At 35.8% G+C, this 14,273-nt stretch overlaps 1 protein-coding gene across 1 annotated transcript; it reads right to left on the bottom strand.

Annotated features, from left to right (window-relative positions):
• Window positions 1–2,723: 2,723 nt before the first annotated feature.
• Window positions 2,724–4,762, bottom strand: LOC6036245 (trichohyalin). Its single transcript, XM_038263222.1, has 8 exons — window positions 4,435–4,762; window positions 4,125–4,370; window positions 4,014–4,065; window positions 3,898–3,950; window positions 3,541–3,592; window positions 3,324–3,485; window positions 3,209–3,261; window positions 2,724–3,148 (listed from the first exon to the last, which is right to left on the bottom strand). The coding sequence occupies exons 1-8, from the start codon at window positions 4,702–4,704 to the stop codon at window positions 2,822–2,824; spliced, it is 1,215 nt and encodes a 404-aa protein (XP_038119150.1). The 5' UTR covers window positions 4,705–4,762; the 3' UTR covers window positions 2,724–2,821.
• Window positions 4,763–14,273: the final 9,511 nt, after the last annotated feature.

Raw genomic sequence — 14,273 nt, 5'->3', positions numbered from 1 at the left:
AGGGGCAACCATGGGTGATCTCTCATGCTCATGCTCATGCTCATGCTCATAGAAAAGTATGGTTAAAAATGTTGCCGCCATGTTATGTAATTTTTAGAAAAAATATTGATTTTTGGAAGAAAAAAAAAATTCATTTATATTTTTTTGACCTCACTTTTTACGTAAATTTGAATTTGTGTGTGTGTGTGTGTGTGCAACCAACCAAACGGGACCACGCGGCCGCTTCTTACAAATTGAGTTGTTTCCATGTATTTTCAGATCTTAAATTCTATACATGCAAATAACTCGCATAGGCATTTGGAAGGTGTTAGCTCTGCCGAGCTTCGGTGACCCATTTCTACGCTGGCTAGCCGAGCGCGAGGTACTTCAGCTTTATCGACAAGCCCCGCCCTGAAGAACGTTTGCACCAATCGGATTCAAACGTTATTTAGAACTTCCGAACCCTTGTCAAATGGACAAGGACCCAGCGCGTATATAGTTGATAGTAACAGTATTCCTAATTCCAGTCATAGTTTACCAAGTCGCGATGGCCTAGTGGTTAGCATTTTTGCTTACCAATCCAAAGGACGGGGGATCGAACCCCGACTCGAGCAACTTTGATTTTTCGTTCATGTTCAGAGTTTCAAGATTTATATTTCCTATACTTTATCGTTGGGAGCAGATGGGAATCGAACCAAGGACCATTCGCTTTCAAAGCGAACACCGTAACCAGTCAGCCACGGCCGCTCTCTACTTTTAACGTAAATTTGAATTTCAATCGAAAAGTATTTTACAGATTTTTTGATAAAGTGCCTACTTTATAGCCTTATAGTCAGCGAGAGTTTAATTTCAGCGAAATATTTTCAGTTTTTCGTTTTTTTAGATAGTGACCATGATTTCCGATTTTTTAAAGTTCAAAAAAATTTCTCTAAAATTGCTTAAGTCACTTGAAGATTAGACGTCTGGTTACTGAGAAAGAAAATTACAAAATGTATTTTAAAGTATGTAACCTGCGCCATTTTGGCCTCCATTTTGAATTTAAAAATTTGGATCACTTTAACATAGGTTTAGTGCCATTTGGCGGCCAACATAAAGAAAACAATTTTTTGATTGAACATTCTGAATCAAGAATTGAATATTTTTCTAAAACAAAGATGGCCGCCAAATGGCCGATCGGGAATGATGGCCCCACTTCTATGAGAGAAACCCTATCATCCTACTTATCAAACTTTATGAAATTGTAAGATATGTTAATCTACGGTCATGCCATTGTTTGTTGAGGCATCCTGGCCAATCTGGAACCGGTTACCGGTGGCCTCTTGGGGACACATCCGGAAAATAAGAGAAATCTTATCATCCGACATATCAAACTTCATGAAATTGAATAATATGTCAATCTACGGTCATGCCATTGTTCGCTGATCCATTCTGGCAATTCTGGAACTGGTTCCCGGTGGCCTCTTGAGGACATATCAGGAATATGAGAGAAACCCTATGACCTTAGATTGACATATCTTTCAATTTCATGAAGTTTGATATGTAAGATGATAGGGTTTCTATCATATTCCTGAAGTGTCCCCAAGGGCCCCCCCGGTAACCGGTTCCAGATTGGCCACAATGGTTCAGCGAACAACGGCATGACCGTAGATTGGCATATCTTTCAATTTCATGGAGTTTGATACGTCGGATGATAGGGTTTCTCTCATATTCCGGAAGTGTCCCCAAGGGGCAGGGATGTTCCGGATCTCTGGAACCGGTAGGTCACCTGGCCCTGATATTAATATTTGTGGTCAAAATACATACCTGTCGAATGCAACCCGGAGCATCCTGATTGGTTGAAAATTGCCGGAGATACACTGACGTTCTACGCATAATTGTCCCATGTTCAAAAAAGTGCAACTGTGCTTCTACGCATAATTGTCCCGTGGGTTCCTATTCGCCCTATGTGTCCCTAATCACCCCAGTTAGCAGTTTATCACCCTTATTTGTGATCCTCTTGCTATACAACAGGTAAACAAGGCATAATGCTCAGTAAAACTAATGATTCCTCGAATGATTCAGTGTAAGAAAATACTTGGTGGGACAATTATGCGTAGAAGTTCAACGATGGGACAAACAGACTTGGTGTTTGTTTTTGATGATTTTCTTAAAGTACACATCAGACTAAACTTAAAAATGGTATAAAGTCAAAATCGTCAAAAACTTACATGAGACAATTATGCGTAGAACGGCAGTACAGGTCGTCAAAGTTGGGGTCTCAAAAAGGCCTTTTTTCGGTTGTAGCCGATCCCGGTGGTCACAATGACCAAATATGGTTTTCCAGGACGGTTTCGGAAAGGGGACGTTTTAAGCTTTTATTTGTGACCAAAAGAACCGGAATCGGTCAAAAACTGGATTTTTGCCGATTTTTTCAAGATTGGGGTCGAAAAGGACCCCAATACCTTTAAAGTAACTTTTGTTATGGATGCTCCCCTAGGGGTCGTCCGAGGTTTATTTGTTTTGTGAAATGTGTATTTATACTATAAATTTAATGTCTGAAAATTTCAAGGCTCTAGCATATATATAGCAAAATTTATGGCAAATTTAATTTTCAAAAAGGCCGAAAAGGACCCCAATACCGTAGGAAGGTTAAGCTTGACAATCAAAAATAATACAACGAAATTAAAAAAAATGATTCGATTCTCTGTAATGATTTTTTTTTCAATCGAGAGTTCAAGGAGGTATTAGACTACGACAAACAAACAAACTAGACAAGACACGCACCCTTTTGGCGTTTGACAGATTGCCTGGTCCGCCATGTTGTTTTTTAAAAGATACCTTTCGTTTATTGCGTTACCCTTCATTACGAAACGCAAGACTCAACATGTATTTGGAGATCGGCCATATTTCTAAACATACTTCCACAAAGTGGACACGCATGACCGGCCACGCAGGAATCCTCCCGTACGGTACTATTGCTGAATCGGTGCTCCTGACTGCTGGCAGTAAGTTCACGATTTTTCTGTATCAAATCCATCACTTTTAGCTCAAGTTGGGCCTGCTTTTGGAGATGCTGTTGAGAGTTCTGGAGGTGGTTTGCTTCACATTTGGCAAAATCTTCCTGCAATGTTTGCAATTGTTTGGTGAGCTGATTAAGGTCAGATTCTTTTTGGTTCAGGGTGGTTTGTTTCTGAAAAATTAGGAGGTTTTTAAAAATACTCTGAACATTTTAAACCCATGGAATTCAAACCTCCAACAATTGTGCAGCGGTTTCTTCCTTTAGCTTCTGAATTTCTGATTCACCTGAAATTTGAAACTGTTGTTAAAATGTTTATGATAAGTTTAAACTTTCGGTTTGCACTGACTTTTAGTTTGAAGTTCTTCCAACTTGCTTTCAAATTGCTTAATTTTGTGGGTTTTATCTTCCCTTTCCTGCCTCAATTCCTTGTTTAGTTGTATTTTTTCGATTTCTAACTTTTTGTTTTCCATCTCGAAGTTGGAAATAGCCTTTTTCAGTATCAAAAGCTCTGAAAAAAAAAACGATATTAAAGGTTCTTCAGTAAAACAAATCATGAAAATTACCGTCGACTAGTTTGCCAAGTTTTGATTCTTCTTGGGAATGCTTTTCTTTTAGCTGAAAGGTGAAGTGAGCTTGTTAATAATTTATAATGGTACACTCAACCCCCGGTCGTTGGTCACTTTTTCGTTTGACACTTTTTTAGATTGTACCCCGTTGGTTGGTCAAAGTCGTCAAAGTCAAACTAAAAAGTGACGAACTGTCACTTTTTACACGGCGTTCACGCACACTATCAAAACAAACATTTGATAGTGTGTGTGAACTCCCTGTAAAAGGGGTGTCAAACTACAAAGTGACCCCGTTCGTTTGACAACAGTTGGTGTCAAACCATCGGGGTTTGATTGTAATACATTTCAAAGTACCTTTTCATATTCTGTTGCCTTTTCTGTTAAATTTGCTTTCATGTCCGTATAAGCTGAAAAAAAAAACATTTTATTCTCTGATTTGTGTTATTAATTCATTATGAAAAACAACCTACCGGTAACAATTTTCTCAAACACCTTTTCGAGATGTCTGTTCTCTTTTTCAAGCTAAAAGTTATGTGTAAAATACAAATGAGTTTTCCACATTATTGATTTTTTTTCCAAACCTCCTTTATCCTGGCCAAATCGGCGCGTCTTCTCAGCTGTTGAGCCGTTGGCTTAGCTTTGCCGGCTTCCTGCTGTTTCGAAGCGCTTGAAGCCGCTTCCTGTTTTCCCTCCTTATTTGCCACATTCAGGTCTAAATTGACCTTCAAGTTGAGATTGAACTTGGACACGATCGGATTAACTGCGGCTCGCAGGGCCCTCGAAATCCACTTTCCGACTTTTTGCTGCTTTTTATCTTCGCAATTAACCTACAAATAGTGAATTTCCTTAAATTTTCATGTCAATGAAACCTTCTCTTTAAACAAAAAATACCTTTACGGAAACGCCCTTTTCCTTGCTGGATTTTCCACCCTTTCCAGCCCCTGATTTCGACGCATCTTTAGATTTTTCCCCGTCGCAATCTTCCACACTTTCTGCGTCATCCTCGTCCGCGGCCAGCTCATCCAATTCAGCGGCTTCGTCAATTTCCACCGTCGATCCGTCGTCGTCGTCGTCTTCCTCCCCGTCGGCGAGGAAGATTTCCGGCATTTCCATCACCTCGGCGCAGATGGTCTCCATCCGCGAGAGCACACTGCGGGCCATTTTTCAAAACTATTTTTGATTATTAATTTGTTTTTAACGAAAACAAAAAAAAAACGTTTTGATTTTTACACTAAGAATCTACTAAGAATGAGCGAAAATTTTGATGCAGTTTAAAAATAACTGCATGATTTTATACCGAGCATGCGCGATGATCTTAAAAGAAAGTTGAAGAAAATGAAAGATTTCACCGTTTATTCTAATTTTTGAAATATTTCTCAGTATACTTAATTACCTTTACAAATAATAGGCAATGATAAATTATTTGAAAATGTGGGGGCAGAATGGCACAAAAAAACCATAGAAAAACATAGGGGAAAGTGGGGCAAGTGTAACAAGCTAAGGAAATGCTCGTTATAACCCATTAAAAACGTTAAAAAATCGGATTTTTATGAATCATCTTATTCCAGGTGTTTACTGAGACTTTGATAGAACAAGTTTTTTAAAAAATCTGTTTTTTATGTAAAAAAATGATTTAATTTTTTTTTGATTTTTCGTACGTTCTACTCAACCAGTGGGGCAAGACGAACAACCCGTTGGGGCAAGAGGAACAATGCTTGAAAAAACATTCTAATTTACTAACAATTGAACTATTATCACTTAGATACGTCAGATTAGGATGTATTTAAAACGTTTCTTTCATTTTTATATTAAAAAATAATATTTTATTAAAAATTTGACCGTTCTTACGAAAAAAAAAATTACTCATATGATAAATAGTAAATTTTCATGATATTATTATATCGTGTATGGACAATTTTTTAAACAATTGTTCATCAGTTTCTAAGAACTTTTATGTATTTTTTTCACAATAAAATATGTTGCTGCAGCAATTCGTATTTTTTCCATACTCAGAATCCATATGGTACACTTACCCCACCTAAACAAGATTTTTTAAAAGATCTCTACAAAAATAACCAAAACATAAATAATACTTTATAATACGTTCAAGTCACTGGTAGGGACACTACTGATCTAGGAAAAATAGCATTTTGATAAAATGTGCCTTTAAACGAACCCTAATCCTTATTTTGTACTTTCCAAATATTATAAGGAAACAAAGGTTTTGAAAAAAACTTCACTCAATTTTATGCCTCGTGGCGTTTACGTCGTTTTTGCGTTTATGTGGTAGTAGATTCAGCTAATTGCATTGCTAGCAACAATTCCTCATGCTGGAAATAATCAAAATTGTAAAAATTACGGCCTTACGAGCGATTGTTCCTCTTGCCCCATATGGTCGTCTTGCCCCACCTTCCCCTACACCTTTATGAATTCAGGTTAGTAGGCTTATGCTGAGCAATTCTCAGAGATTTCGGTCATTCGATTTTTTTTGTGTATTTTTTAATCCGGCTGGAACTTTTTTGGTGCCTTAGGTATGCCCAAAGAAGCCATTTTGCATCATTAGTTTGTCCATAAAATTTTCCATACAAATTTGGCAGCTGGACATACAAAAATGATGTATGAAAATTCAAAAATCTGTATCTTTTGAAGGAATTTTTTGATCGATTTGGTGTCTTGGGCAAAGTTGTAGGTATGGATAAGGACTGCACTGAAAAAAGATGATACACGGTAAAAAAAATGGTGATTTTTGATTTAACTTTTTGTCACTAATGTAAGGTACACACATCGGAAGGAATCGGTCAAGAAAAAAATCAAAGCCCCAAGAAATCGCTCCCTCTCCTTTGTTCTGAAGTTCGTAAAGCTGTTTCTTGACCCCTTTCCTTCCGATCTGCATACTAGCCTTAAAACTGGATTTGCAAAAAAAACACCATTTTTAATTTTTTTTTAATTTTTTGATATGTTTTAGGGGTCATAAAATGTCAACTTTTCAAAAATTTCCAGGTTGTGCAAAACATCTTTGACCGAGTTATGAATTTTCGAATCAATACTGATTTTTTCAAAAAATCGAATTATTGGTCGAAAAAAATTTTTAACTTCATTTTTCGATGTAAAATCAAATTTGCAATCAAAAAGTACTTCAGTGAAATTTTGATAAAGTGCACCGTTTTCAAGTTATAGCCATTTAAAGGTATTTTTTTTGAAAATAGTCGCAGTTTTCCATTTTTAAAAATGAGTGCACATGTTTGCCCACTTCTGAAAAAAATATTTTTGATGTTGAGAAAATTCTCTATATTTTAATTTTTTGAACTTTGTTGATACGACCCTTAGTTGCTGAGATATTGCCATGCAAAGGTTTAACCCTCTCCCGCCCATGGTTACTCCAGAGCACCAAAACTTTGAACTCAAATATCTCGGAACTGACACAACTTTTCATGATGCTTTAAGTTACAGGTGTTCATGTAGAATGTATACTAACATCTCCCCAAATTTCATCAAATTTGGTTAAGCACAAGCAAAGTTACAGTGTGAAATGTAAACAAAAATGGGCCAATTTTAGGGAAATAAATAAGACCTGTTTTCGAAAGCTAGTAAAAATTACCAAACACAAAATTTTATGAAACAAAAAATGTGTTGCTATCATTTGAACCTTGGACAAGAACCCTTGTGAATAATATTGTGAGTTTGGACCGGTTTTAAGTGTTTTTCAACCTTTTTCATTTGGTGCACCAGAGCACCACCTAGGCCTATGAGCAACTAAATATTCAGGAGCACTTTTTTTCTAAATTACAGAAAAAGCTTATTTTTATCAAAACAAAAGTTTATAAACGTTTTGACTACTCATAAACAAGACAAAACATTGTTATTAGGCCAATAGTTTTATTATTTTCCTCATTTTTCACGAAAATGGTTGTTTGTGGGTTTTGAATGAGCCAATCAAAGAAACCTGAAAATGCAGAGATTTTAGAATTTGTAGTTAATACTTCAGAAATATGGTCTTACAGCAAAGATTAAGTAGTTTTTAACACATTTCGAAGGGTTTTCAAACAAATGAACCAATAGATTTGAAGAAAACGAGATTTTGTGGTTTAAAAAAAAGTTGCTCATCTTCCTGATGGTGCTCTGGTGCACCACTTCAAATTATACTTTTTTCCCCCAATTCGATGTTTGTGGGTCAAAGTAAAGTATTTCCTGCATTATTGTACCAAAATTAAGCCATTTACTATTTTTACGATAAGCAAACAGCTCTGGGCGTTAGAGGGTTAAAAAGCAGTAAAATTGATGTTTTCTAAGTCTCACCCAAACGTCGATATCTCAGCAACTAATTGTCCGACTTGCAATGTTAAAATATGAAACATTCGTGAAATTTTCCGATCCTTTCGAAAAAAAATATTTTCGATTTTTTTAAATCAAGACTAACATTTCAAAAAGGCGTAATATTGTATGTTTGGTCCTTTTGAAATGTTAGTTTTGATTTGAAAATTTTAACTTCACGAATGTTTCATATTTTAACATTGACCATTAGTAGCTGAGATATCGACGTTAGAAAATGGTGGGTTGTTTGGGTGAGACTTAGAAAACATCAATTTTCCTGTTTTAAAACCTTAGCATGGCAATATATCAGTAACTAAGGGTCGTATCAACAAAGTTCAAAAAAACACAAAACAGAATTTCTCAGCTTTTCAAAAATATTTAAAATTGCTATAACTTGAAAACGGTGCACTTTATGCAAATTTCACTACAGTACTTTTTGATTGCAAATTTGATTTTACATCGTAAAATGAAGTTGAAAAAATTACTGATACTGATACAGTACTGATTCGGAAATTCATAACTCGGTCAAAGATTTTTTGCCCAAATTTCTGAAAAGTTGGCATTTTATGTCCCCTAAAACATATAAAAAAATTAAAAAAAAATTAATAATAGTGTTTTATTGCAAATCAAGTTTTAGTGACAAAAAGTTACATTAAAATCACCAATTTTTTTTACCGTGCATCATATTTTTTCAGTGTAGTCCGTATCCATACCTATAACTTTGCCGAAGACACCAAATCGATCAAAAATTCCTTCAAAAGATACAGATTTTTGAATTTTCATATATCATTTTTGTATGGACAGCTGCCAAATTTGTATGGAAAATTATATGTACAAACTAATGATGCAAAATGGCTTCTTTGGGCATACCGCATACCGAAGGCACCAAAAAAGTTTCAGCCTGATTAAAAAATACAGAAAAAAACGAATGACCGAAATCTCAGAGAATTGCTCACATACGTTTTCCAAAATCGACGTCAAAAATAGAAGGTAGACAAATGACAAATTATTTTTTTTTACTGAAAATGCCTGTAAAATTGAACATTTTTTTGAATTATGTTTAAAAACCCGATTTAATCCCACCAGGGGTGAGATAGAGCCTTTCTTACTAAAGAATATAACTTCTTTCAATTCACAACATCAACTTGATACAAAAAATCTTAAAGCAAGGTATTATTAATGATGTGTTTTCTAAAAGAAATTGAAAACACAATTTTCACCAATAGAATATTTTTAATCGTACAAATTCTTAATCAAACAAGCGTTTATGACAAACGCTAGCATCGCTAGCTTCCAATGCGCAAGTGACGACACACACCGCGGTTTTGGTTTTCTAGTTTTGGTACGAGCCCAAAAACCGAACAAAGCAGGCGCAAAGCAAAACCGAGTCAACCGCACAGTGGGAAGCTTGCCATTCAGCGTCTACGAAAGTGAGAGAGTCAGAGGTAGATATTTTTACAACCGCACCACTACACACTCAATCGCAATACCTTAGGTAGATAGCCATTGGCGTCGCGAGCATTGAAAACTTTGAAAACGATATAAAGCTTAGAAGCTTCGAAAGCTCCTATTGGAATCCAATGAACTCTGTTAAATAAACTAACGAAATCACGACAAAATGAAGCCTACTTAAAGGCGATTTTAGGAGCACACGGGAAACAAATTGTTTGTACCCGGATGAATGTCCTATGTCAAAAAGTTTTGCATAAACATTGGACAGTTATGCAAAAACGGACAGAGCAAAGAAACCGAAAAGCTACGATATCTTACATGTTGAAGGAAACATCGGTAGACAAGCTACTACGAACGAGTATAAGTCGAGCCGAAACATAAGCGCCAGCATTCTCGCGTCAGTATTCGAAGCTCAACTTGACAACTTGGCGACGAAGCGTCGCAGATCAATGCAGTGCGATTTTTTGACGATTTTTCGGATTAAAATTCATGCTGAATCGACATATTTACGAAGCTGGAAATGACGTCCAGGCTTAAAGTAAAACCTATACCTTTCTTTAGTAAGAAAGGCAAAAAGTAAATTGTTCTTAAAATTGATCGGGATTGCCGATCGATGTCTAATTTGTTTCAGATGCTCACTCATGGTCTGTACTATGAATGTAGTAAGAAATTTCGGATAAAATCAGAAATGAAAAATGTTGGCGAATGTCACCAGGTGGGCTTTTACCTTTTTTTAGGGATTTTTTTTCCTTATGGTAGGTTAATCAAACGGCTCTAACTCCAGAACCATATTATGAATCTGGATGAAAATTTGGGAGGTTGTAGAGCTCGAAAAATGCAATATTTGAGATAAATAAAAGATATGAAAATGAAAAAAATGGACCATATTTTCATTTGAAAACTGTGTATTTTGTTGAAAAGTCTGGCCGCATCCAAAAACAGATGGATAATTCGAAATTTGCGCGGCAACTCGCCCAGGTTCAGCACACTAGCTTTTATCTGCATTTAGAAGAATCGAAATCGGATTTATGGGAGCTGAGAACGGCGCGACACAAAATTTAGCAAAATTTTACCACATACGAACATCACTCGACCTCCACGGAATTTATTTTCTCAAAATTCGAGTGTTCGAGATAGACGAGTTCTGTCAAGGTGAATCGATAGAGCGTCGAAAATCGATGCAGTGTGATTTTTTAGCGATTTTTCGGATTAAAATTCATGCTGAATCGACATATTTACGAAGCTGGAAATGACGTCCAGGCTTAAAGTAAAACCTATACCTTTCTTTAGTAAGAAAGGCAAAAATACATAAAATTTATTATTTGAAAACTTATTCTACTTCCTCCCAGTGGAAAATTTCCCACTGAAGCCGAAAATGAATTCTGTTTTCCGATTCGATATTATTTTCATTGAGAAAATCATGACACTTAATCATGAATATTAAAATAATGCTATTCATCAACACTTTCTTAATGGTAGTTACGTAACTGTTTAAACTTTTCAAAATTTTATGAAAAATTCTCCTTGAATTACTTTGAACACTTCCCTACCATTCCATACCATTCCGTAATTATTCGATTTGAACTCTACATTTTGCGAAAAAAAAATCTCAAGCCTTTTAAAGTCACCCCGGTTTACGGTATACAAATGTGTTTCCGTTAGATAAAGACCTGGAATCCCACCAAATATCTCCATATTAAATCGTTGGATAGGTAATTGAAAGACCTTTCCAATGAGTCTAAAATATTAAAGATCTGGCAACCCTGTCTCAAGTTATGGCCACTTAAGTAATATTAATATACTTTTTTTTAAGCCGGACCTTGCAAATTGGTATCAATCATCCGACCCATCGTTGGTTAAGGGCCGGTATGCTCTTCAAAAGAAAGGGGGGCAAGAAACAGCTTTACGAACGGCATAACAAAAGAGAGGGAACTTTTTTTGGGGTCTTCTTCACCCTCTCTGGCTTGCTTTCGCTACCGCTGCTGCCCATTTGAAATTTTTCTTGACCGGTTTCTTCCGAAGTGCATACCTTACATGAGTAATCGAAAGACCTTTTCAACGAGTCTTAAAGTTTTGAAAATCTTTTAGTAAGGAGTGAGGATGGCCCCAACCACATACCACGTGAATTAAATCAGTTTTTAAATTAATACTGAAACATGGTTTATTTTTTAATAAAAATTCATGACATAATATTTGCCTTTTTTTTCTACATGAATGTATATAAACAAATTCCTGCAAAAATTCCAAATAAAATCATACCAGAAAAGTAAGGTCTGATATTGAAATAGTTTACACTGTAAGGCAAAAGTATTAGCACGTGTTAGTTGTACTTTTTGGCTTTCTTTCATTCAACTTCCTTTCACAAACACCAAAACCGCTTCAAGTGTTTTTTTTTTATATTTGATTTCCTCTTTCTGGTTTTACTACTTTAATACGACACCTTCAATAACGAGACAGTAACAGTATGCTTTTTTGTGTTTTGTGTGTTTCTTTTTTTGCATTTTCATCTTTTTTTAGTCATATTTTTTCTGCTGCTGCTGCTGTTTTTTATCAATCATTTGAAATTCCGCTCAACTTATTAAACTAACAAAATTAATCATATCTGCGTGTGTTTTTTTTTTAACTTTTTTTTTCTCTTTTCATTCTGTGTGGTTTGTGTTTCAATGCAGGCAATAATATAATTAAAAGGAAGAAATAAACGAGTTATTGTAAAACAACCAGATTCATTCATCTACCTAGGACACGCTGCGCACACGCCAACTTTCAATTGGTTGTTTTTTTTTGTTTGCAGGGGGAAGAAAACATGTATCTTTTGTCTCTTCTCTTCTTTTTTTGTTGTTTTTTTTTCTCTCTTGATATTATCTCTAGTTATGTTTTATAATGTTATCATTATTAATATGCTCAATATGTTTTGTTTTTCTCATTTTAAATACATGGCAATGCGAGCAAGCTCGCGACTGCTAAAACTAATCCAACGGGAAGCAAAAAACAAACTAATTAGTAAAACGTCTTACGGTTAAATAACAAACAAACAAAAATAAACTTGACTCTTGTTTTTTTCTCATTCCTTATTTTTTTCAATCAATCTGCTCGTTCGAGACGAAGCTATGGCTGTTCTGCTGTTCCTCTTGCGCATTTTTTTTTCTTCTTCAATATTTATTACTTTTATTAAATTGTTGTTTTATTTATTTATTAAAAGTAACGCTGTTCTGCTGTCGTGATCGGTTGTGTTTCAAAATTTGTTCTTTTTTCCTAACGTGAGCTCTACAGTTTTCCGATGATCGTAACTTCTCTCACAGTAACTTTGAAACGCAGGTTCATCTTCCCTCAAACTTTTTTTTTTCTAAAACCGCAAGCAAAGGGCAGGTGTGCTAAAGTGAAGAAGAAGAAGAAGCAGAACATTTACTCGAAACCGAAAATGTCTAGCATTTTCTACATGTGCCGAAAAGGGAAAAAGGGGGGGGGGGGGTTGTTAAAAGCTCGCTGTTCTTGGGAGGGGGGGTTGTTGGAACTAATCAGAGAAGTGGAAAGGAAGAGTGTTTTTAAGGGTCCTTCTGATTTTTTTGTCGGAAATTTGTTCCTATTGTTGGTAGCTCGTTTGTGTCGCACACAAACGCACGGTTTTGTTTTCCTCTCAGATTTCGTTTTTTTCAGTGTAGATTTTTGTTTCTTTCTGGGAGAGCCAGGGACATTTTAGATTTTTTTTTTGTTGTAATAGTTGTTTGTATATATTGTCTTACCAGGGTAAAAAATACACATGTGTAAGCTCATGTACTAATATATATGTCTCCAAAAAGTACGAAAGAGTCGCGCAAGTCTACAACTTGCCGTGAAATATGCTGCTCGAAAGAGAGAGTTTTTGTTTACTTTTCGATTGCTGTTTTTGTTCGGTTCACATCGGGTTTAGTTTAGTTGTAACAGTAGTGATTGATCGGTTGCAAAAGTTTAAAGTTTGATTTGCGAAATTTGACTGTGTTCGTACCTTCAAGCAAATCCAGTACTGGAAAGAAATCGATTTTTTTGTTGGTTGAACCAAACGAACCAATAATCGCTCATTTTTCAGCTTAGTAATTCTCTACGTTTTCGCAAATCGATTTTATCTTACATTTTTGATTCGAATGAAACTTTGTTCATGCATTCTCCTTATCGAAAGAAGCCGTTTTGCAATATAAGTTTCTTTCCATAAAAGTCTCCATACAATTATGGCTCATCATACAAAATGGGCGTTCGTAAATCTGTACCTTGAGAAGGAATTTTTCTGATAGATTCCGTTTCTGCGGCAAATTTGTATGTTATATGGACTTTTCTAAAAAAAGCTCACGTAAAACCTAGAAGTTTCCAAATCACTTTTTATCTCTAAAAGTAAAATTTCCAAAATACTTATTTCAAAGTTTTCGATAAATTGCTTCGATCGACGAACCACCCTGTGAAGCCAAAGGCACGCGTTGCTGCGATCGGCGAGGAGGGATAGAGAGAGAGAGAAAATGGCTCGCGGCGACGAGCTGTCCAAAAATTTCACTCACCTCGCAAACCGCGTACAGTGCGGACGTTCCTTTGTAAACTTGCGTGACTTTTTTTATTTTTGCAAAAGATTATTGTGGATTTCTTCTACGGAATCGTCCTCTGCTAAAGTGATTTTCCCGCGTGACAATGTCACCGTCGACCGAGTTGTGAAGCAATATTTGGGTTAAAACTGTGCAAGCCAGAGATGGTGAAGAAAAGCCCCAAGAAATCGTTCCCTCTCTTTTGTTCTGCTGTTTATAAAGCCATTTCTCGAACCCTTTTTTCAGGAGGTGCGTATCGGAGTTGATTATATTCAACAAAAATTTTGTTGATTCAAACCTCGTACATGCTGATTCTACAAAACTTTTTACTGCGTGAATGTATTTCTGATAACAGAACTTTCATTTCACCACTCAAATCCGGTAAAACGTGTTTTCGAAGAGATAAAAAAATGTTCTGCATTT

The sequence above is a fragment of the Culex quinquefasciatus genome, chromosome 3, assembly GCF_015732765.1.
Source record: "Culex quinquefasciatus strain JHB chromosome 3, VPISU_Cqui_1.0_pri_paternal, whole genome shotgun sequence".
NCBI lineage: Eukaryota > Metazoa > Arthropoda > Insecta > Diptera > Culicidae > Culex > Culex quinquefasciatus.
The sequence above is the reverse complement of the archived record's forward strand: the minus strand, read 5'-3'. Positions and strand labels throughout refer to the sequence as shown.

Bases quoted from the DNA above. Each gene is read 5' to 3' on its own strand.
- LOC6036245 (XM_038263222.1), bottom strand. From the start codon at position 4,704: ATGGCCCGCAGTGTGCTCTCGCGGATGGAGACCATCTGCGCCGAGGTG. The intron at 4,371-4,434 runs GTATTTTTTGTT...CACTATTTGTAG, and splicing joins AAAAGGGCGTTTCCGTAAAG to GTTAATTGCGAAGATAAAAA. The intron at 4,066-4,124 runs GTTTGGAAAAAA...CATAACTTTTAG, and splicing joins ATTTGGCCAGGATAAAGGAG to CTTGAAAAAGAGAACAGACA.